General features: G+C 32.7%; 1 protein-coding gene across 2 annotated transcripts in view; it reads right to left on the bottom strand.

Annotated features, from left to right (window-relative positions):
- Positions 1-22094, bottom strand: part of LOC142318258 (armadillo repeat-containing protein 3) — a 78352-nt gene that overhangs the window by 17710 nt on the left and 38548 nt on the right. For both annotated transcript variants that reach the window (XM_075354821.1, XM_075354822.1), the window contains exons 5-7: positions 13460-13615; positions 9619-9854; positions 2629-2939 (exon numbers count right to left, since the gene is read on the bottom strand). In XM_075354821.1, the coding sequence (XP_075210936.1) occupies positions 2629-2939; positions 9619-9854; positions 13460-13615 (703 nt within the window). The remainder of the gene's footprint in view (positions 1-2628; positions 2940-9618; positions 9855-13459; positions 13616-22094) is intronic.

The following is a 22094-nucleotide window of genomic DNA, read 5'->3' as shown; positions in this document are numbered from 1 at the left end:
CATATCTTGCCATTAGACACTTTAATGTTTTAAAAGATGATCAACAGATTACTCTAATGTTTTTCTTCTGCTATTATGATAAATATAATATTTTGAGCAGCTTATGTACAGAGAATGAAGATCTGTTAAGAAGGCATTTGTATTTTTGTAGTAAGCATAGTTGAAGGCTATTATTAAAGTTTGAATATTGATTGATATTGCAAGTGAGAGATCAAGTACAATTGGAGGTCCTAAAATGATTTGATTCTAATCTACTTGTAAATAACAGGAAATATTATTAAATGATTATATATGTAAAGGGTTTTTCTTCTTTTTTATTTTCTGAGCCAAACATCATTGCATGTCAAGTCTCATTTCTTTTTACTTTTTTCTTCCTCTTATTTCTAAATTATTTTTGATATCATTCCTTTATCATTTAAGTGATTCATACAGGCCTGATCGGTGCCAAATTGCATCATGAAGATAACTCGGAGCTTCCAAGAAGTACTATTTGTTGACAGTTGGCCTTCTCATTTTCTTTCACTTTGGTACTCCCATGTATTGCAATTTTGGCCTTAGGGATGAAGTTGACATCCACTCGATGATTGAAGTCTTAGTGTTTGGGTTGTATTCACATACCTAACATTTATCAATCGTTATCTCAGACTTCACTGTTGGCATGCTACAGCTTGTACTGGGCAGCATCAAAATGAATTTTGTATCTGTTTATGCAAAAGCAGCTTTGGCAAAGATTTTGTATGGTCACTCTGTGCGTGCCCAAATCACCTGTTTAAATTATTTGTTTAGAACCAATGCAAATCATTTGCACTTTCTTGAATGGTCAGTCAATAATTATCCACTATTAAATTGCATACATAGTTAATGATGATGCACTTTGGCTTGTGATGACCTGACTATTACTACACATTGTGAATGTTATTCTCAAAAGAAGTTAAGCCATTTTGAAGATATTAATACAACTCTTTAATTAGTGTAGCACCATATTTGTTTCCAATCTTTACAGATTGCTTGCTTTGGATATCACCTAGATTTCAGCAGTACTTAAAGTTGTTCAACGCATTTCATCATTATAAACAAAATAAAAAAAATGAGTACCTGTTACCAATACACACAATGAGCTGAGTGAGGCTACAAACAAAACAAATGTGCACTTTGTATTAGTGCTGCACTCTTTCTAGTTTTACTAATCACATTCCTATACTTTTGGAGAAAAAAATGTGGTGGGATAATTGTATAGACATCATATTTGTAATATTTATAAAGCACATGAGTTACAAGAGGCATCATCTGCGTTAATTTCTCTGATTGTTTTCAAATACAGCCAATCTCTTTGATGGATAAGAGTAAAAGTACCATGTGCAGCGCTGAATTTCATCTGCATTGATGGCCTTACCATTGCTGGTGTGGATCAGCATGTTTGATCCCGTAAAGATGATACTGAGGAAACCATTTCACTTTCCTTGGTAAGCCTGTCCTAGGATGCTTGTTATTTGTGAGAAAGGATATATATAGATTTTTAAGAATAATTTGTAACGCAAGTTAGGTTGGCTAGTCCATCCAGTTTCATCAAGTAATAAAAGTATCTTATCAATTGATGGATCTTTTCCTCATAGAACTTGGTTAGTTTAATTTGTATTTGTATTAAGATTTATATTGCTGTATCTTAGATTTAAGTTTTTGACTCTTCCTCTATTTCTTCAAGATCCACAGAATATGTTTTTAAAAAAAATCAAGCTCGACGTTTGTCTTAAAAATCAAATAGCATGGTACATTTAACACCCTCATGAATCTTATTGGTTGGGTCCTGTGTAATTTCTGTAATGTTTTTGCAAATGTAAATTAAACGTTATTATTTAATGTGTCATTGTTAATGAGAATGTGTTATGATATTCTTGCCCAATTTGACCTAATCAGACTAAGGTGATATTTATATTATTTTTTTGCAGTATAAGTTTTTAGTCTGGGTATTGGTTTTATAATTTTTTTTTTATTTTCTTTCAAGCTGACTCTTATTTCAGTGGTCTTTTTTTTAGCTATTTCTCATTTTCATAAAAGTCAAGAATCATTTTCATAACAGTTGATTTATTTATTATTTCGTGTTAAGCAGTTTTTCAGTTCTTTACTTTTAGCTCATTGCTGTTGTTATAATTTTAAATACTTTAAAGTTTTTATTTCTTCACCTCTACATCCAAATTGTCAATGTTGAATGGCCACTGATGAATTATTTCTGGCAAATAATGAACATTTGAAGTTCTGTGCCTAATAAAAAATTATAAGAAAGTAGCTTTATTTTATTTCACCCACCGGGTTGGTCTAGTGGTGAGCATGTCTTCCCAAATCAGCTGATTTGGAAGCCGAGAGTTCCAGCGTTCAAGTCCTAGTAAAGCCAGTTATTTTTACATGGATTTGAATGCTAGATCATGGATACCGGTGTTCTTTGGTGGTCGGGTTTCAATTAACCACACATCTCAGGATTGGTCGAACTGAGAATGTACAAGACTACACTTCATTTACACTCATACATATCATCCTCATTCATCCTCTGAAGTATTATCTAAACGGTAGTTACCGGAGGCTAAACAGGAAAAAGAAAAGAAAAAAGCTTTATTTTATTAAATTATTACTTACCAGCACTTTTTATAGATCCAGAGTTGCTCTTTCTCTTAAGTTCTACATTATCACTGATAATATTAACTAAGTAAATAGGTTTCATGCTCTCATCAGCAGTCTGTAAAATTTCTTCATAAACAGGGAATTTCTCAGCCATCTGTTTTTCAACTGACATTCCTTCTCTTCTACAGTAAAATTGTTCTTTTATGACATCTGTGAATTCAAGGCGAGCTGTATAGGCAAATTTTGCAGAAAGGTGGTTAGACAGAAGAACATTTATTGCAGATTTCCAGGTTGGAGATTTTTTGAGATCCTTCTTTTGAAGCATCCTGAAGAAATATTAAAAATCAACAATATATCTGTTCATGACAAGTGAATTTATTAAATACTATTTACTACTGCTATTGATACTGAAAGCAAACCTAGATTATAATTCTGCATAAAGTGTACTATGTTTTATATTTTTACGCATTGTTAAATTGTTTCACTTATGGCCTAGAATAAGACCAAAATTGTGAGAACAGCAAAAAATGGCAAGCAGATGCAAAGTTCTTTATTAGGCAAGTTTTGTTTAAAACTTTAATACTATTTTACAGCATATGACAAATAGCAAGACTGATTGGGATTCAATCCCGATATCTTTTCCTCATAGGTTTTCCTAATATATACATATTTATAATTTTGCATGTTAATATTTTGAATATAACAATATCAACAACCTAATACATTATTTTTTCTACGACAATTTTTTTAAAATTATCCTTATAAGTTAATTGAAAAAATGTATAGTAAGACCACCAAAGGACTTCCTTTGGAATTTAAAAAAAAATCATAAAAATTGGTAGATTTAATGAAAAAACTGCTTGAACACAGAAATAGAAAAAACTACAAAAAATATTAGTTGAATTGAAAATCTCCTTTTATTGAATTTTGTTAAAAAATGAGAAAGAATAACACTGGTCACTGTGATATATTAATACTGTTTTACTCTTTCTTTTGGAAAGTCTCAGGATTGAATCCCAGGCAGGCTTGATATTTGTCACATGCTGTAAAATGTCTACACTATTCTCATGCTCAAACTTGAGTCCAATCATAAAAAGAAATAATTAGAATCAAATTTGAATAAAACATTTTAAAATCTATTACTTTGGTTTATTTTATCTTAGTCATTTCACTCTTGTATTCATACACAAGTAAATGGTCTAGTTAAATTACCCTCAGTTAAGGAAAAAACTAAAACTAAAGACTCAATTATGGTGCTAGAAACTGATAAATGTTAGTTTTTCTTATTCCTTTGGGTACAGAGAGGATCTCTTCAAACTTTAATCATTTGATTGTATAATATTATTTACCTGATGAAACAGTGCACACTGAAAAGAGGTTTGTTGTTTAAAAAAGAATAAAAAGTGTATGTTTTATTTTATTTAGTTAATAACATATGTGTAAATGGATGGTGGGTGTTACTATTATTTGTTATGAAAATGTTGGGATCAAAGTAGTTTTAAAAAGGAAATGGTTCTGGTGAAAATCTATGTATAAACTATCTATGAGCATAAATTTTTAATTTTGAAGTATTAGAACAACACATCATTTCTAAGAAACAGAGACAAAGACAATTTTTTCAGAGTTTTTATATGCCTCTGGGTATGTTTTATGGTTCATAATTTTATTTCAAATCTTTGTATAATCAAAGTATAATTTGGTATTATTCATTCTAAAAAGGTTGGTATGTAATTCTACAGTACGTTGTAGGCTTACAATATACATCAACTAACAGTCATACAATACTACAAACATTTTCAGGAAAAAAATTTTGTTACTTTTAAAATTATGAATAAAATACATAGATCATACATAAAACTAATAAAACACATGCCATGACATAGCAACCCAAGAGGGTATAAATTGCAGCTGCGGTGATTGCACTAAATGGTAATCAAGATAAACTGATTGTATATTCATCCACAGATACAATGATATAAATTCACCTTCAAACACAAACAGGTACCTCACAAAAGAGAATCTACTTTGGTAAACCACCTCATACAAACAGGTCACAAATACAAAGTCATTAACCATTACTAAATATCAGAACATAAATTTTACAGCTTGTAGAAACTGAGATTTTAATTTAAAACAATGATGTGTAATGATATATTTAAAAACAGAATGAATTTAAAAAATAAAATCTATATTAAATGAAAAACACAACATGAATGTGAAATTTTTGACTACATATAAAAGTAATTTTGTAAACTTTTTAAAATGGATGGCATTAATAATAACAGTGTCACTGTTATTTTATTGAAGATGAGGTGCATAATTAGCTCCAAAAGGATTTCTGGAAGAAAATTTTTTGTTTAAGTAAAAAAGTAAGTCTTTATCATTTTTGTGCATTTTATTTTTATATATTGCTTTAATTAATATTATGATGATGAATGCGACAACGAGGACATCACCACTCCCCAGTAGATGCTGTGAAGTAGTTGACAGCGACTGTGATAATAATATTAGTTTAATAAATAATATATAATAATTATATACATTTTCTTCCATATTGGTTTATATATACAGAACACATTCAAACATATTCAAATTTTGGGTCCCAAAATAAATAATGAAGGGCTTTGAGTAACAGGCGGCATGCTTTTTTAACTCTTAGGTACTAGCAGTACTTATAAAAAAAATTGGACTGTTACAGAGTGTCCATTAAAAAAGTGGCCGCCAAATCATAAGTTTTTGAAAATGTCTCATTTTTGTGGCCCAAAAACCACATGTAGGACAGGTGGCAAAAATCTGAAATGTTTACAGCAGTAAGTACTTTTTATGTTCTTTAAAATCATATAAAGTAATTATTTTGTTACTCAAAGGAGTTGACGAGTAATGAAGCAATCAGAACCGCTAAAAACATCGTTCCTCTTACCATGAACAATGTATCCAAAAAATTTACAGAATGTATTTTTTCAGATAATAATGTAGGCCTACTATTCTAGATAGTTTGTTGCTTAAAGTATGACTCATACACACAACTCATGTTTAAACACGAAAGTGACCGGACATGAATGTGTGGGTAATCCTTAATGTAAACGTTGTGGAAGGCTCAGCTACTGTTTTGATTTCAATGTGGTGTGTTGAATTGTTGCTAGTGTTAATATTATGGTTAGGTAATGTACACTTGCTTATAGAGTAATTTTATTAGCAGTGAACTTCTCTTTTATGCGATATATTTTATTTTTAATTTTACTAATTATTGAAATTTCTATTTTAGCTGTAGAGAAACTGGGATAACACAAAGTGAGGTGCAACTGGTCGTTTTATAATATATTATAACTGTATTGTTATCGTAAGTGTCCATTTTTTTATGAACACTCGGTAACAGTCCAATTTTTTTTATAAGTACTGCTAGTACCTAAGAGTTAAAAGGTAAAAACAGGTCTGTTACCCTAAGCCCTTCATTATTTATTTTGAGTCCAAAATTTGAAAAAAAAATTTGTAAACATAACTTCAGTAAACATTACAAGATTTGGTTGTGAAACAAAATTAATTTTGAGGACACAGATGAATTCCTTCTTTACTCTTTTCAAAAAGCTCTTTTTGAACCTCTGTATGATGTAAAATAAGAACGCTACAGCTCATGGAAAAAGTAACGAAAACGACTGGTTTTACCGACTGGCGAGTTAGAATATACTTTATCACTCAAGAAAAAACTTTTTTTAAAAATATGAAGAAATATCTTTTGGCCACTACAAGGTGGGTAGTAATTATCATATACCAAATCTAAAAATCAAAAATAGTGATACACTGATCATTTGTTGAATTTAAATAGTATACCCCTAATATGTCATTTCTTCCTAAATCAGAAACCTTTCTGGATATTTTTTCTCACATGAAGGTAAGCAGGGCGGTTTAATTTTTTCCTGTTACTATTTTTTATGTTTTAGAGTAATATTATATACCAGATAATTTTTCTTCTTCCGTAAATTGCACTTCCAATGTTCTGGATTCCGTACACGTTTTCGGGTTAATTGTTTACAGATGTTGTAACTATTTATGGTAATTTCTTCCCGTTCTTCCGCTCAACATATTTCTTTTTCACGTTTTCTTGATCAATTTTTAAATCGTTGTCAGAAGACGTACCAGAAATCTCATCGTTTAATGTATATTCAGGATCTTTATAGTAGTCATAACAAGGAGACTCAATAGAATCATCCTGAGCTTCAATAGGGATGTCACTTACTTTGCACTGTTCTGGATTTTTATCGCAATTATTATCAGGTTGCTACAAAAGTTATTTAAAGGTTAGGTTTTATTCAGTTCGTAATATATTATACAAAATTTTAAATAAATAACTTTTCACTAAGTAAATAACGATTCACTAATTTAATTTTTTTTTAATTAGTCCACTATTCTACGACCTCTTTCACACTTCAGCTCGAAATCTTTAAGCTTTAGCATTTTATAAACAAATATTTTACAAAGGCTGATTACACAAAATTATCAACAAACAATTTACTAAGCCACAAAGCGAGAGTACGGCTGCCATTTCTAAAGAGGTAATGTATCGTATATGATCTTATAATATTCAGTTGTTTAAAATGCGTAGAGGTAAACTATTATAAGGTTAGTTACAAGAGGTTTTTGAATCGTTGATACCGGTGTTCTTTGGTGGTTGGGTTTCAATTAACCACACATCTCAGGAATGGTCGAACTGAAACTGTACAAGACTACACATCATTTACACTCATTCATCCTCTGAAGTAATATCTAAACGGTAGTTACCGGAGGCTAAACAGGAAAAAGAAAGTTATAACAGGTTACTTCTGTACTTAAAATATTTTCACATGACCTACCTCTAAGAGTTAAATAGTGGCAGAGTCAATATTTTACCACTAAACAATATCAACTTTATACAAATAAAATTCAAAAAAAACTTGAAAATCGTGAAATTTGCACCTACGATAGTTACCTCTCAGGTACAGATATTAGCTAATAAATACAATTTAAACTTGTAGTTTGAGAAAAAACTTGATACACACATTATAGTTTTTTCTCTAATTTTTCGAAGGCAGTTCAAAGACTAATATCTTTAAAGAATTGTCTCCTGAATCCATGCCATTAACTATATTCATACTATAAATCACATTCTCCACATAAGCAACCAATTTGTTTTTGTGGTATTCTTTACTGGTTTTTTTGTTACATGTTACTAATATATTACACATACTTTCATGCTGATTAATTTTAATCTTTTAAACATATACCCTTTAAAATAATTTGTAGAAAGTTTGTTGCAAACTTAGAGGTCTATAATTTTCTAGTTTTATTTTATCTTTAAGTAAAATGTATTTTATTAAAAGTGTAATATGGATTTTTTATTTGTTCAGCAACTAATCCTGCCTTAGACAAGGTGCTAATTAGGACCTAGTATTTATTACTTACTATACTTTAGGGCTATTTGTGATTTCTTCAATAACATAAATTTATTGTACACAGAAAATTAGTGAATCTACCTCTTTTCTGTTACTACTGATTGTAAGACCATTGTATAATAGCAACAGCACCAAATTATATGCTATTTCCATTTACAAAGTATACATTTATCTTTATAATAAATAATAATAATGCCCCCTCTGCAAAATCCAATCCCATGTCTGTGCAGTTACTTCTACATACAAGTATGGAGAGGGCAACGACACGGTACTTCGGTATTTTCACTTATGTCAGCCAATGGGGTAATGGTATTGATCAGGAGCTACCTGTGGAATACAGGATTGGCAGTGTCCTTAGTGGTCTGAGCTGGCTGCGGTTGTGCTTCTCAATTTGGCTGCTTGCAGGAACTGAAGGAGGAATGACCACGATCTGTTTTTACCAACATAGAATGAAGTGCAGACAGGGAGTGCTTATCTCCATTCTCAGTAGTGGAGACCAGGTTGGAGATGAGCTGATGTGAGCTTGCTCTGGCAAAGTCAACAATGTTCAACAGTGACTGCTAAGTGCAAGCCTTCGGATGTTGGTACAAGGGGTCAGGTAGTATCTGTCTCCCTGGCCTGGGTTAATTGTGTGAAAGGTTGGCTGACTTGGGGAACCCAGGAAAGATCATTGATCTGAGCATGTCCAACCGACTTTCCACCCACACCTTGTGATATATATACTGGTGTTACTTCATTCATGAACTTTAACTTTTACAATTTCTGTGGCAGAGGGACCTGTTAAGAAGACTGCTATCAAGGTATTTGTTGAAACCATCAACAACCTACAATCGTCATGACTACTGAAAGCCAAGAAGATAGTCTTATAGACATCGAGATTGCACCATATGGTACACTGAATATCTCCATGGGAGTAGTTGTGTGCAAGGATTTCTTGAACTGCACAGAAGATGAAATTGTAGAGGAACTCTATATGGGTAAGGAGTTTTTACATGTTGACAACTGAGCACTTAATGAAACAGAGGAGTTGTACCAGAGGGTACAACTCCTCTGTTTCATTATATCAAGACATTTTCATTATATCATTGTTTCATTATATCAAGACATACCACGCAGAGGCGTGGTATGTCTTGATATTTAAAAAACCCAAGTGTCCTGAAAGAATAAAGGCTGGATGTTCAAAAATAAAGGCTTTCACAGACTGGGTGTTCATCCATTCATCCTGACTCCACTGCTGTTTTTTATGTCAGAATTCAGACAAACAGTACACCACTGTTTGCATTAGACCAGTGCATTACACCAATGCACTAGGAAATAGATCTCTTCTTTATAGTGACACACTACATCAGATGACACGAGCAGGGGTCGGAGTTTGTGTCAACTGTCATGGACATCAATCTGTGACATTGCAAAACTGTCCAATTTATAAGAAGGAAGTAGCAATCCAGGAGGTGAAGACCATTCAAAAGCTCAGCTAGTTTAAGTCTAGAAAAATCGTGTTCAGCAGATCACCAAAGGTTGTGTCTTTTGCTAAGACCCACCCCCCAAAAATATTAATAATATAATAATTATTAGTGACCAGTGCAATGCTCCACATTTAATAAATGCCACAGCGATAGTAGAATTATTCCTGGATGATGTCTCTATGAAATGAGCAGCAGCTGTTACTGTAGGTACAGATAATGAGTTCCTTGTAATAGTTTCCCAGACTATACAAATTGGTCCTTCAGTCATCATAGAAGAAAATAATTTGTCATGCACTAACTGATTTAGGAAGTTCAAAGCAGCAACTCTTACAGAGTCTTCCAATGTTTCCTGCATATAAACACATAATTTAGAGACAGTGAAAATCAAGATCCAAGAAGTTAAAATTAATAATAACATTTGTAAAAATAAGTTACTCCAACAAAAATTGATTTGAAGTGCGATGGAATAACCATGAAAATGATTTACTATGCATTAGATTCATCAACAGAAATGTCAATAAAATAGTTTATGATTATGCAATTACAGAATTACAAAATACTTTCATCAAAACAATGAAATAAAACCCACAAAAAAATGTGTGTATCAGGATTTATTTTCTTATATTTTTCCATACCTACGTAATGTTTGTGCAAACATGTTTTTGCATTATGAATTTAGATTTTACCTTTTTTATTAGAGATGTGATGAATATCAGTTTTCTTGGCCTTGAATACTAAAGAAATTTCAAATATTCAAATGTTATCCATAGTTTTATATCTTAAATTTTAATAAATGTTTCTTCTTACTAAAGTCATTCAAATGTAAATCGATATTTTGCCACAATGGACTGAGAAATAGCAATGAATGTGGTGGGGCACTGTGAGTAGTTAGTTGGGTATGTATGGAGGGAAACAACTGGCCAGTCATGCCGTTAGGTTTTGTTCCCACATCAATAGCATAATGTCTGAGCAGGAGGTACAATCATCCGTTGTGCAAAGAATTACAATCTGATTTTGTCACTAATGAAGGTTCAAATCCTATGAAATTTTGACTCATTTTTGTCTAGTTTGGAGATTCAAACCTGTCAAAAACTCAAGTATTTGATTGGGTCAAAAAATATTGATGTGGCCATGTTGCAATGGAAAATCAAAGTCACAAGCGTCGCCTGTGAACCAGTGTCAGTGATGACAACATTCAAGTCATTTGTGACCTTGTGGTGTCTGCTGCATAACCTTTGCTGAAATTTATCATAGGTGGGCATAAGTGCTGAGAGTGTCCATACAATTTTGTCAGACACTCTTGAATACAGCAAAGTGTTGGCGAGGTGGATTCCTGTCTTTTCACTGAGGCACAGAGAAATGTCTGGAAAGACATCTGAGAGTGGCTTTTGACTTGCTTTGAGGAACTTGGAGAGGCATTTCGTATAATGACCTATGATAAAATGTGGGTCTATCACTATACCCTGGAAAGCAAGAGAGCAAGTATGGAGTGGCGGAAAAATGTTGAGAAGGCAAGATCAAGATCAAGAAATGCTTTTCAGGGAGAAAAGTTATGGCAACTGTGTTTTGGGACTCCAAAGGTGTGGTACTGATTGATTTCCTATACAAACAAAGAGTGGTAAATGCGGCATATACTACTGCCTGTTACATGATGTCAGGGCTTCTTATCACAACAAGTGATTCTGGCAGCCAATTCACAATCTCCTACTTCTCCATGACAACATATGGCTGTATTCAGAAGTTCAGACTTGCAATAAAATCACTAAAATTCATTGGATAGCTCTTGAACACTCACCAAACAGTCCAGACTTGTCACCATATGATTTCCACATGCTTGATTTACTGAAAGAAGCTTTAGGAGGGGAAAAATTTGAAGATGATGCCACAGTTGAGTCTTACTTTATGCGCAATTGGTTATTGGGCTAGCCATCTTGATTTTTTTAAGAGGGAATCAGGAAGATCTGATGAAGAAAGTGCATTTCTATTGAAAAAAACTGTATAAAAGATTAAATAATTTATTAATATCAATAAAGCTATGTAAACAAGTTCCGATCTATATTTGAATGACCCTTGTATTTTGTAAATAAATAATTAATAATAATTTACTAAATACATAAATAAATTAATAAAATAATTATATTGAGATATTCAAGTAGTTGTGGTTAGTAAATTCACTGAACACATTGTTAAATATTTTCTAATGCTCAATCCTTTTTTTTGGCACGCATATAATGCTGTTAAGGTTTCTAATTTTCACAAAATAAAAGATGTTATTTCACAGAAAATTATACCCTTAGCCTTTTTTATTCTTAAAAAAAAATTCTAGAGTATCGCAAAATAAAATTTAAAAAATGTTTTTGATTTTGTCTTAATTATAGCAGTATATTGTAATACAAAATGTTAACTAGCATCAGAATTTTTTTTTGAAAACCTTTGCCACCTTTATTGTTTTCAAAATAAATGCAATTTCTGCAGGTAGATAAAATACAATTATGAGCTCCATTTACTCAAAATTGTGAACAGGCTTTATGCCTAATTTTCATTTCTACTCATTGCTAAATTTTTAAACTATATTTTTCTGTATTCTAAATTTTCAGTTACTTGTTTCACTAGGCATTATCACTAACAAAAGGAATTATGGGTGCCTTATATTCTTGTAATAAAAAATGCAACTAAAAAATGATCAGTTTAAAAAATGTAGTTTCAAGTGACCTAGATACTCCTTGGATACTTGTTGTGTGTCTTGGTGTGTAATGCACGTTGGTTAATATACGGATCCACTTGTGCAGTAATTATTATATATATTTTTTTTAAATGGATTATTATAATAAAAATTTAACATTATATCATTACTTGCTCCCCAACCAGCATATCTAAATTTATCACAATTGTTAAATGAATGAATGTAAATAATAAAACTTGGAAAAATCACTCCTTGCTTGAAAAAACCTTACTTTTGATTTACTATTAAATTACTTCATCTATCCCTTGTAGTTTTATTGATAAAATATGAAATTACTTCAACTGAATGTTTTATATTTTCCTATTTTGTTATTTAATCATACATTACCATGTTTTCTATCATATTTCATTAAAACTTATTTATTTTAAAATTAATTTTTTATTCTAGAAATGAATTCAATGCTATTCAGTTTCACTTCTTGATCATTTTATTCTCTTTTGTATGCTATATCCATTATGAATACTAGCAATCATTCAGATTTTTGTATTTTACACTGTTGCTGTGTAGATTTGGCTTGAGTTAAATTGAACCATTTTCTTAAGTTCTACAACCAAGACTTGTACTATCATCCCATAGATCTTGTTTCTTGGATCATTAACAGTAGCAGTTCCTGTATAACCTTTTCTAAATAATACAGTTTTTATACTGTAATGTTGTTTATTAACTTCTCTCCTCAGCATTCTTATCATTAGCTTCAAGTTGCTCTATTCAGAATCCTTCTGTAAATCAACTTTCGGAATTCTGCAGTAAGGTCTTGATTTTTTTATTTACTAAAAGCTCAGGTTTTTATTCCATGGGAAAGGATGTATAACATATCACCAAGATTATTATGAGATTCAGATGCTTGTTAGAATACTCATCTGTGTTTATCAATGTTCTCACTTTTACTGTCCTTATTATGACTTCAGCATTACAATCATTTTGTAATCCAATGGCTATGGTTTGAAGTAAGTATACTGTCTAATTCAACTTAGTTTAGCTAAAACTACCTTAACATCTGTAATAATTTACTTATAACAAAAATGAACTGATAATTACTGAAATATTGTAAATTTTATTATGTTTCAGAAAAACTGCTGTTCTACATACAGTATTTTGAAAATATTGCAGTTTATATTTATGGTAAAAATTACATTGTAGTAAAGCTGCAATGCTCTTAAAAGACGTAAGCTGCCTGCATGCTATGTAAACAAACTGAAAATCTAGTTTACCTCTAAAATTCGAATAATATCTAAAACAGTTGTGGGCTCTAATAATTTTCTGAATGACTCCATTTCAGCAAGTAATGTTAAACATTCCAAAGCACCTTTCAAAACTTCAGCTGGGATTTCATTGATAGGAATTTGAGTAAATTGCTGGATTTTAACCTGAAATAAAGTGGAGTAAATTATAATTCTCTAAATTAAAGTACTGATGTAGTCATACAATAAATCATAATTCAGTTTGTTAACTATATACTATATTTGATGAAGTAATAAACATAAAAAATGATTTTTGTTAAATGAAATTAAAATTAAACAAAATACTTTAAAACAAATAATTAAAACTGTGAAAAATATATTTAAAACAAATTAAATACAATCATACAGACAAGATGAGGAGGTCTATGTAAAGTGGGGGTGAATGCAAGTATATGTCCTTTATAGGGAGATGATGTTTTTAGATTCTACATGGCTTTCTTTGTTTGTCTGTAAAGTTTCATTTCATTTTCTTTTTATTTGAGTTCAGGATAATGAAATCAAGTAAGCAGATGCAGTTTACTTAGTAGGTAGTAGTTTTGAGGTTGTGTTAAGAGGTTATACTTATAGCTATTGTTGGAGTTAAGTGTGCTTTTATTTTGATCTTATTATTTCTCTCAAAAATGTGTAGTGAATCATAAGAAAATGATATTTTAAGTGATAATGTAGACATTAGTAAAAAAAAAGAAACATTATAAAAATCAGTCAGTGAAAAAAACGCAAGGACAACAAAACACAAAGATATTCAGGTGAGGCATAACTTCTTATTCTGGTAAGAAAAATTCTGGCAAACCATTTAAAGTTCTTTTGGATTGTTGCAAAGAAATATGATGTAAAAGAATAAATGTTACAAACCAAAAGAGCCTGTACAGTCAGTTTTTTTGTGAGGGTTGTAAAGAACAGCAAGATGTTCTATTAGCTGGATTAATGCAGTGTAAATATTCTTACTTATCATTAGGTGCTAAGCGCAAAAGGTAAAATATTTGGAAGTGCAGTGTAAAGGTGAGTGGTACAGAAACAGTTGTCTATCAAAAACTTTTACATGGTCTGCATCAAGTTTCAGAGAAAAGGTTAGATATTATCCAGCAGAAAATCCAAAATAATGAATCATTTGGAGAGGAATAAGGAACCCATCAAAATAGACCTTGTTCAATAGATATAATGTTTGGGATCTAGCTAAAGAGTGTTTAATACTTATTCCTAGTAGAGAGTCACATTATTCAAGAAATAAATCAAAGTAAGAGGTATTTTGAAAATCCAAATCTGTATTCTAAAAAGTTACATCAAATGTTTAAAGAATTTTATAAAGAAAACTAATCAAAAGTAAAAAAAAACAGCTTACAAGATATACCATAAATATTTTAAAATTAATTAAACTGTGGGTTCTCATTACCTAAAACAGATTCATGTGATTTCTGTTCAGAATACAAAATGAAATTGTTAAGTAACCCAAATGATACTTGTAAAGTCCTATACGAGATACATTAAAGAAAGTATTATGCCTATAAAAAAATAAAGGAAGAGCTGATTGAGAAGTGTAAAGAGAATAACAGTCAGATACTTGTACTTGAGTTTGACTATGCCCAAAATTTACCTTTACCGAAAACTAATGAGACTGTTACCAATTTTATAAATGGCTGATGTGGATGTACTAATTTAATGTGCATGACCAAAATGATTAAGCAGTAACTTATATTACTTTTTGGAAACCGAATCCAAGAAATACCTGATACTGTGTGTTCATTTTTATTTGACACGGTATATGACAAGTTCAGTGACTATTTAAAAAAAAATTCATCTCTTTTTGATGGAGCACGGGGACAAAATAAAGGTTTTTCTGGTCACATCCTTCTGCAGTTGGTTGTCAATGAAGTTCAACGGGACAGTAACCCATATGTTTCCTGTTAGAATGCAATGTTTTTGGAAGTGTGATCATAAATGTGGTTTTTATAGTTAAAAGATAAAAAAAGAAGAGAAAATTCACATCTTAGACAAGTTTGTAAAACTGCTTGCGGCTGCACAAGAAAACCCAACATGCTTTGTTGTCAAAAATGGTGCACACCAATATTACAGAAATGCTTAGAAGGATTTAAAAGTATAATTTAAAAAAAACCCTCAGCGATTAACTATGCCCTCTCTCTCAAAACTATGCTATACCTTCTTGGCGGTTTGAGGCAGGGGCTATAATCGGGCCTGGTTACCCCCCTACCACCCCCCTGGGGATTAAAGGCTCGCAAGATTAAGATCTGACCGGGGGGCTGACCTGTCATGCTGAATGTGCTGCCGGTAGGTGGGGAAGCCCCTTAGAGTAAAAGGGCACTCCTGGACTGAGTTTTACGTAATTGTATGTCCAGCCCAGGGGACTAAGGTAAGGTAAGGTAAGCTAAGGGGACTAAGGCAGTAGCGACAACTTATAGTGGAACATTTATGCCTTTTACATTCTTCAGGAGAAAAGATGTTGTCATGGACATTCCCAAACAGTTACTTGATAAAGATAAAGTTCAAATTAAGTTTTAGTTTTTAGAACCAAAAGCTATTTTAGTTGGTTCAAACAAATGTTTCAAGATTCATGTGATTGTTCTGTGGTTGAAACTATGGAAGAAAATGATAAAATTATTGTATAGATAATTTTAATGTTGATTATATTGTTACAGGCTATGTTAATGTTTTTGTATTTTTTTATTCGAAGGATATTTTCATTTTTCAGTATATTAACTAAGGATAATTTTTTTTGTTTTATTTATGTTTTTTTTTTTACATATATGTATATATATTTTGACGATTTAATTTTATACCAAATAAACATTTTTTTTTTTATAATAATACTATATTTACTTATTTTTAGTGTTAACTAATATTTTTGAGTGCTATATAAGTCTATATAAGCAATCTGTGTAGAAAGGTCATTAAAAAACATCGCTGAAGATCATCCTCTAAAAAGGGCTTATGAAAATAAATTTTCTTCAGCATTTTTTTATATTAATTTATTAAAATAAGTAAATTTCAATGCATGATTTAAAAAAGATCTGATGTGGACACCACATCACTTGCCTGACTTCCTTCAACTCCTATTAAATTACATATACACATTTTTGCTGCACTTCATTTTAACTTATTTCATTTGAAAGTGAGGTACGATCCTCCAGTTCTTTAATAATGTAGGCAGTTACACAATTGTTGAAATATTAGTTTTTATAACATAAAATATTTATAAAATTGTTAATTCAAGAATCTTACATGAAATATTAGGATAGTGTAAACATCCCTACATTACTTTTTAAATAATGTAAGTCATATTTTCTAATACTATGTTTTTAAATTTTTATGATGTAACCATCAACAAAAGCAAAACAGGAGAAGGTTAATAAATATTATAGAGCGATATTTATTATCTAGTAGATTGAAACAAATGCATAAATAAAAATAATACGATTCTAAATTATAATTTTCACTTAATATTAAATAATCAGATGTTTCACCAAATCTGATGTGGGTACTAGATGACTTCCTTGTTCGCCTATTAAATTACATATACACATTTTTAAAAGCACATAAAATCTTATTTCACTAATAACTTCTGATTTTTTGTTCATATTTTTTTTTTATTGCTATTATTGAATATTATTATTTATTGTAAAAATTTTATCTGCAGAGGTTAATAATTGTTAATAAATCAATATATTTAAATGAAAAAAAAAAGTCTGAAATGAAGTCGGATTCGAACCGATGTGTCTTCCCCTTGTAAGATCTAAATATTTCATTAATTAAAATTTTATGTCGCTATAACTCTGGAAACCAATGAAAATAAATACCATTTATGATTTATCATTGAAAAACTCTCGATGAGGGCTGCTTATTACTGCAGTTATTTGAAAGTCCAAAATTCAAATGTTTTAGAATTTGGGCTTTTTTTGACACGTTTGGTACAGTCGATCAAAAGGGGAGGTGCACAAATAGATGTTACAAGAGTACTAAATTCAAAATTTAACATCATACGCCTAATAGTTTTTTAGTTACGCGCGATACATACGTACGTACAGACATCTCTCCGAAACTAGTCAAAATGGATTCAGGGATGGTTAAAACGGATATTTCCGTTGAAATCTGAAAACCGAAATATTACGTGATCACAATACTTTTGTTACTTCGTACAAGGAAGTAAAAATGGTGAGTAAATTTAAAACTTCTCATTTGGATCTCCAAACCAAATATTCGGTCATTTATGAGTTAAAAGTATTGTACTAATCTTAACACCCTGTTTTCTCATGATTTCCTTGTATGCGCCCTTTTTACTTAAACCTTTTTGAATTAGTTTTATTTCTACTGTTGAGAGGGGTGTTTAAGATAACTTTTAAGAAAAAAATCTTTTAACACTTAAATACATGATTTTCTTTTTATTTATTTTTAAAAATAATTTTATTGACTATTGTATGCCTGCAATATATGAAAAATATCTAAAAGACTATTTTTCTGTTCCAAATGTTTTGAGGGATGATTTTATGGTATGACTCAAATAGCATCAACATGCAGGTGGTCGTTTTTTAATACACGACACAGTAGGCTGTTGTTTAAGAAAATAATGTAATAAACAACAAATATTGGCGTGAGAATTATCACGCACGTTTTCAATAAATTGTTGTTTGGAGGATGCTTCCCGGTTTCTTGGAAGAAGGGAATTGTAAAATTATTGTTTTAAAGTCGCGACAAGGATCTCACTGTTGGTTCATCGTATAGGTCCTTGACGCTACTACCGGGTATTGGTAAGGTTTTTGAAAAGATTCTGCACCTTCGTATAAATGGAGGATAACTTTGCGGGATTTATTGTTGGAGAATCAATACGAGTTTCACCCTGCAAAAGGCACTGAGGGCGCCATACTGCGTGTGATGAGTGTGGTAACAACTAGTGAAATGGAATATGTCCTGGGAATCTTCCTGGACATTTCTGGGGCGTTTAATAATCTGATGGCCCTCGGCCATTTATCAACTGCAAAGAACAGAATGCACTATGAGTGAATTGCAGGTCATGCAAAGTTTCTTCAGTGATCAGGATGTGCTGCTCCGCGAGGGCAGCCATGAGGTAGGCAAGACGCTGTTCAAGGGTTGTCCCCAGAGCAGCGTGTAGGGGTCTTTTGTTGTGGGTAGTGGGGTTCGATTTTCTTCTGCGGCTAAGATTGCCTAGGGGGTATCACATCGTGGCTTATGCTGACGATGGGCTCCTGCTGATCGAACGATCCTCTCGAAGGGAGGTAGAGCTCCGAGCCACTTAGGCTTGCAGGATACTCGAGCTGTAGGGTCATCAACATAAGATGACGATCAGCCCGGAGAAGACCACGATGATGTTCCTCAAAGGCCGTTTGGCAGTGAGTCGGCGAGTCTGTGTTTCGATGGCAGGCTAGCGTGTAAAGTTTATTCAGATTCAAAAGTACCTTAGGATATTACTAGATGAGAAAATTCAGCCGGCCTCCGTGGCGTGAATAGTAGCGTCTAGGCCTTTCATACGGAGAGCCCGGGTCTAGTCTCGGTCAGGCATGGCATTTTCACATACGTTACAAATCATTCATCTCATACTCTGAGGCATACTTAACGGTGATCCCGGAGGTTAAACAAAAAAAAGAAAAGATGAGAAAGTCCAATTTAAGATGTACCTTCATACGTCGTGGAGAAGGCCTGAAGTGCCTTCTTTGGTATTCGACGTGTGGTCAATCCTGATTGGGATCTTAAATTTAAGACCATGAGTATCCTGTTTAAGGGCGTCTGCGTTACGTTGCCAAAAAGTTAGGTGGGTCGACTTCTGAAAATATTAGAGAAATTGAAGAATATCACGTTATACCCATGGTCTCTTTACAGATGTTGTTAGTTTGTAGGACGCCTCTTGGGTAAACCCAAATAAGTACGTGAAAATATCTTTCTGGGCACGGCGCTTTTAGGGCAGGCTGCAGAGGTTCGGCCTGGTGAACTCAGGAATGTGTTCGCAATGTGGACAGTCGTTTGACGAGCATCATGCTTTGTATAAATGCTCTAAGTACAAATTGATGCACACGGAGACTATTTGTAAACTCGATTTTATCGGGTTGGCGTTACATATCGTGTTAATTGGCAAAACCAGGCCGAATGGGTCATAGTGGAGAACATGATAAATTATTTATCAAAAGAAAGGATTGCTGAGGGGGTCTAGGATGCCTATTGGGCTTTCCTGGTTTCTGTTTCTTTTTTGTATTCATGTTTTATTTATGTTTTTTGTTATTGCGTGTTGAACTTAATTCTTTACCTTTTGGGTAGGAACTGGATTTATTTTTGTTATTCAGTCTTGTTAGAAACTTAGTTTAGATGTGATTTGTTTCTTTTCTTGAGAGTTCTTAATGATAGTAGTACACCGATGGGAATGTCACCTGAGATATTCGCATCGTTGGGATTCTAACTGAGGCAAGAACAAGGCTGAGAGGTGCTTTTTGCTGAGGTTTTGAAAATGACCTCCGGTAAAGCTCGTAAGGGCTAGGTACGGAGGCGGTGGCGTGATGACCGAACCTGCCACATGGAGGGTGTTCTTTCTCTACAGTGTCAGGATGGGCTGTTTTATAGTTCGACACACAACTTCTTAGTGATAGGACGTATTTAAGCTGGGCTCCTAGCTGAAACAAAAATGTATATTACTTAGTTGTTGTTAATTTGATTTATTATTTGTTGGTAAGGAAATTATTATTTGTTGAATACTTAAATTATACTTTACGATATTAATTTTCTTTTGATATTAGTGATTTTTCAGTTTTTTTTTTTGGAGTTGCTAGGTTAGCCTAGTAAGCTAATCTTAGTCATAACTCAGTTGAGTGATTTAACTGTTTAAATCATCCTTCTTGGGCGATTCTTTCTTTGTTTTTATTTGTGTTCAACTAAATTTTGTTTACTTGGTTGAATTATTTATAATTCATATAATTAAACTAACAAATCAGTTGCAACTTGTTTACCTTGGAAACAGCCATACTACTGTGACCTCATTGGTCGTTGTTTAGTTTACTTTTCATCTGATCACATCGTAGTTTGTATCACGTTGTCAGTTATTATATATAAATATGTATGATAAGGGAGGTAGCAGGGGAAAGTCTAGGCGGAATAAACCCGTTCGCAGTGATACCATAATTAAAGTACGGCTTGATGACTCCTCTTCTTCAGGAAATGATGAGTCTAGGGCTGGAGAATTTCGGGTACTTTTACTCATACTGCTACGGATTTGATTAGGGATTTTGGTGCACATTTGGAACCTGTGGGAAATTCTGATCCTCTTGTGAGGGAATTCAAGAGCAGTTTGATGGATTAATGAAATTTTTGGAGAATCCTAAGAGTGATTTGTTAACTCTGCACCAGAAGATTATTCCTCAAGTTAGGGATTTTAAAGCCTTAGTCTCTGCCCTAGCTGAAGGGTGTGAGAAGTTAGTTAAGAGGTCTCCCGAAGTGCGTGAAGTTATAATTAAGAAAAAAATAAATTGTTCCTCTTGTGGCACCTCAGCGCAAGCCTTATTCACAAAAGGAAAGGGAGGCAAGTTTGTCCCAAAGGCAGTCTGAGGTTTCTTTCGTTAACTTAAAAGAAGGAGTTTCGGAAAAATCAAACAAGAAACTTTAGTACAAGGATAAGAAGGATGAATTTCAGTCCATCCTGCGGGAGAGAGGTCGAGCCTGAAAATTTGTAACATAAGGGAAACTAATAAGGGACTAGTCGTCGTAACAGACTACAAATAAACAATAAAACTTATTTCAAATTCCCTTGAGGTCGGTAAAACCGACATGAAAGTCGCCCCAAAAAGAGAGAGGCGTCCCAAAGTCATTGTTTATGACATTAATTGACGTCTACCTGAAGAGGAGTTGATAACTGTCATACAAAAGCAGAATACTCAAGATGACTGAGGCGGCCTTTAAGGCTAATTGTCGATTGTTATTTAAAAAGGGTAGGCGCGTGGGAGAACGCTATCATGGAATCTTCGAGGTTAGTCCTGAACTTTTTAAAAGCTTCTTGTCTGAGGGAAGGTTGTTTATTGGTTTCTCTTCTAACAGAGTTAAAGAGTACTTAGACGTCTAGAGGTGTTTCCTATGCTGCCGGTTCGGACACACATCTAAATACTGTAAAGATCCGACAGTTAATTTTGTTGACGAGGAACCCACTCGTGATGATTTTCCCAAGAAATCGGAGGGTCCGACTTGTGTCAACTGAAACCGTCTTCGGAAGGATCCTAAGCTTTCTGTCAACAGCAAAGATTGTGGTTGTTATCAGGGAGCTGTTGTCATTTATACTAATTCAACCTCTTTATATGGTTAAAATTGGGAAATTAAGTGCACAGGGTGCTTACGTAATTCGGATTGAGCTCGGTGAGATCGTCAAGCGTAGACGATTGGATGTTGTTCTGTTGCCGCATCCATACATTGTTTTTGGCAAACTGCCAGGTTTTTCTCGTTGCAAAAGATTTTATTGTGGTTCTAATAGTATGTCCGCTGTTTTGTGCAGAAGGGAACTTGACTGCGTTTACATATGATAGCTCTCAGAAAATCATCATGTTGTTATCCGTATGGATATTCAGAACTTGCATCTTGATATTGCGTTCATAGTTTCAATATAGAGATC

This window comes from Lycorma delicatula, chromosome 1 (genome assembly GCF_047948215.1).
Source record: "Lycorma delicatula isolate Av1 chromosome 1, ASM4794821v1, whole genome shotgun sequence".
NCBI lineage: Eukaryota > Metazoa > Arthropoda > Insecta > Hemiptera > Fulgoridae > Lycorma > Lycorma delicatula.
The sequence above is the reverse complement of the archived record's forward strand: the minus strand, read 5'-3'. Positions and strand labels throughout refer to the sequence as shown.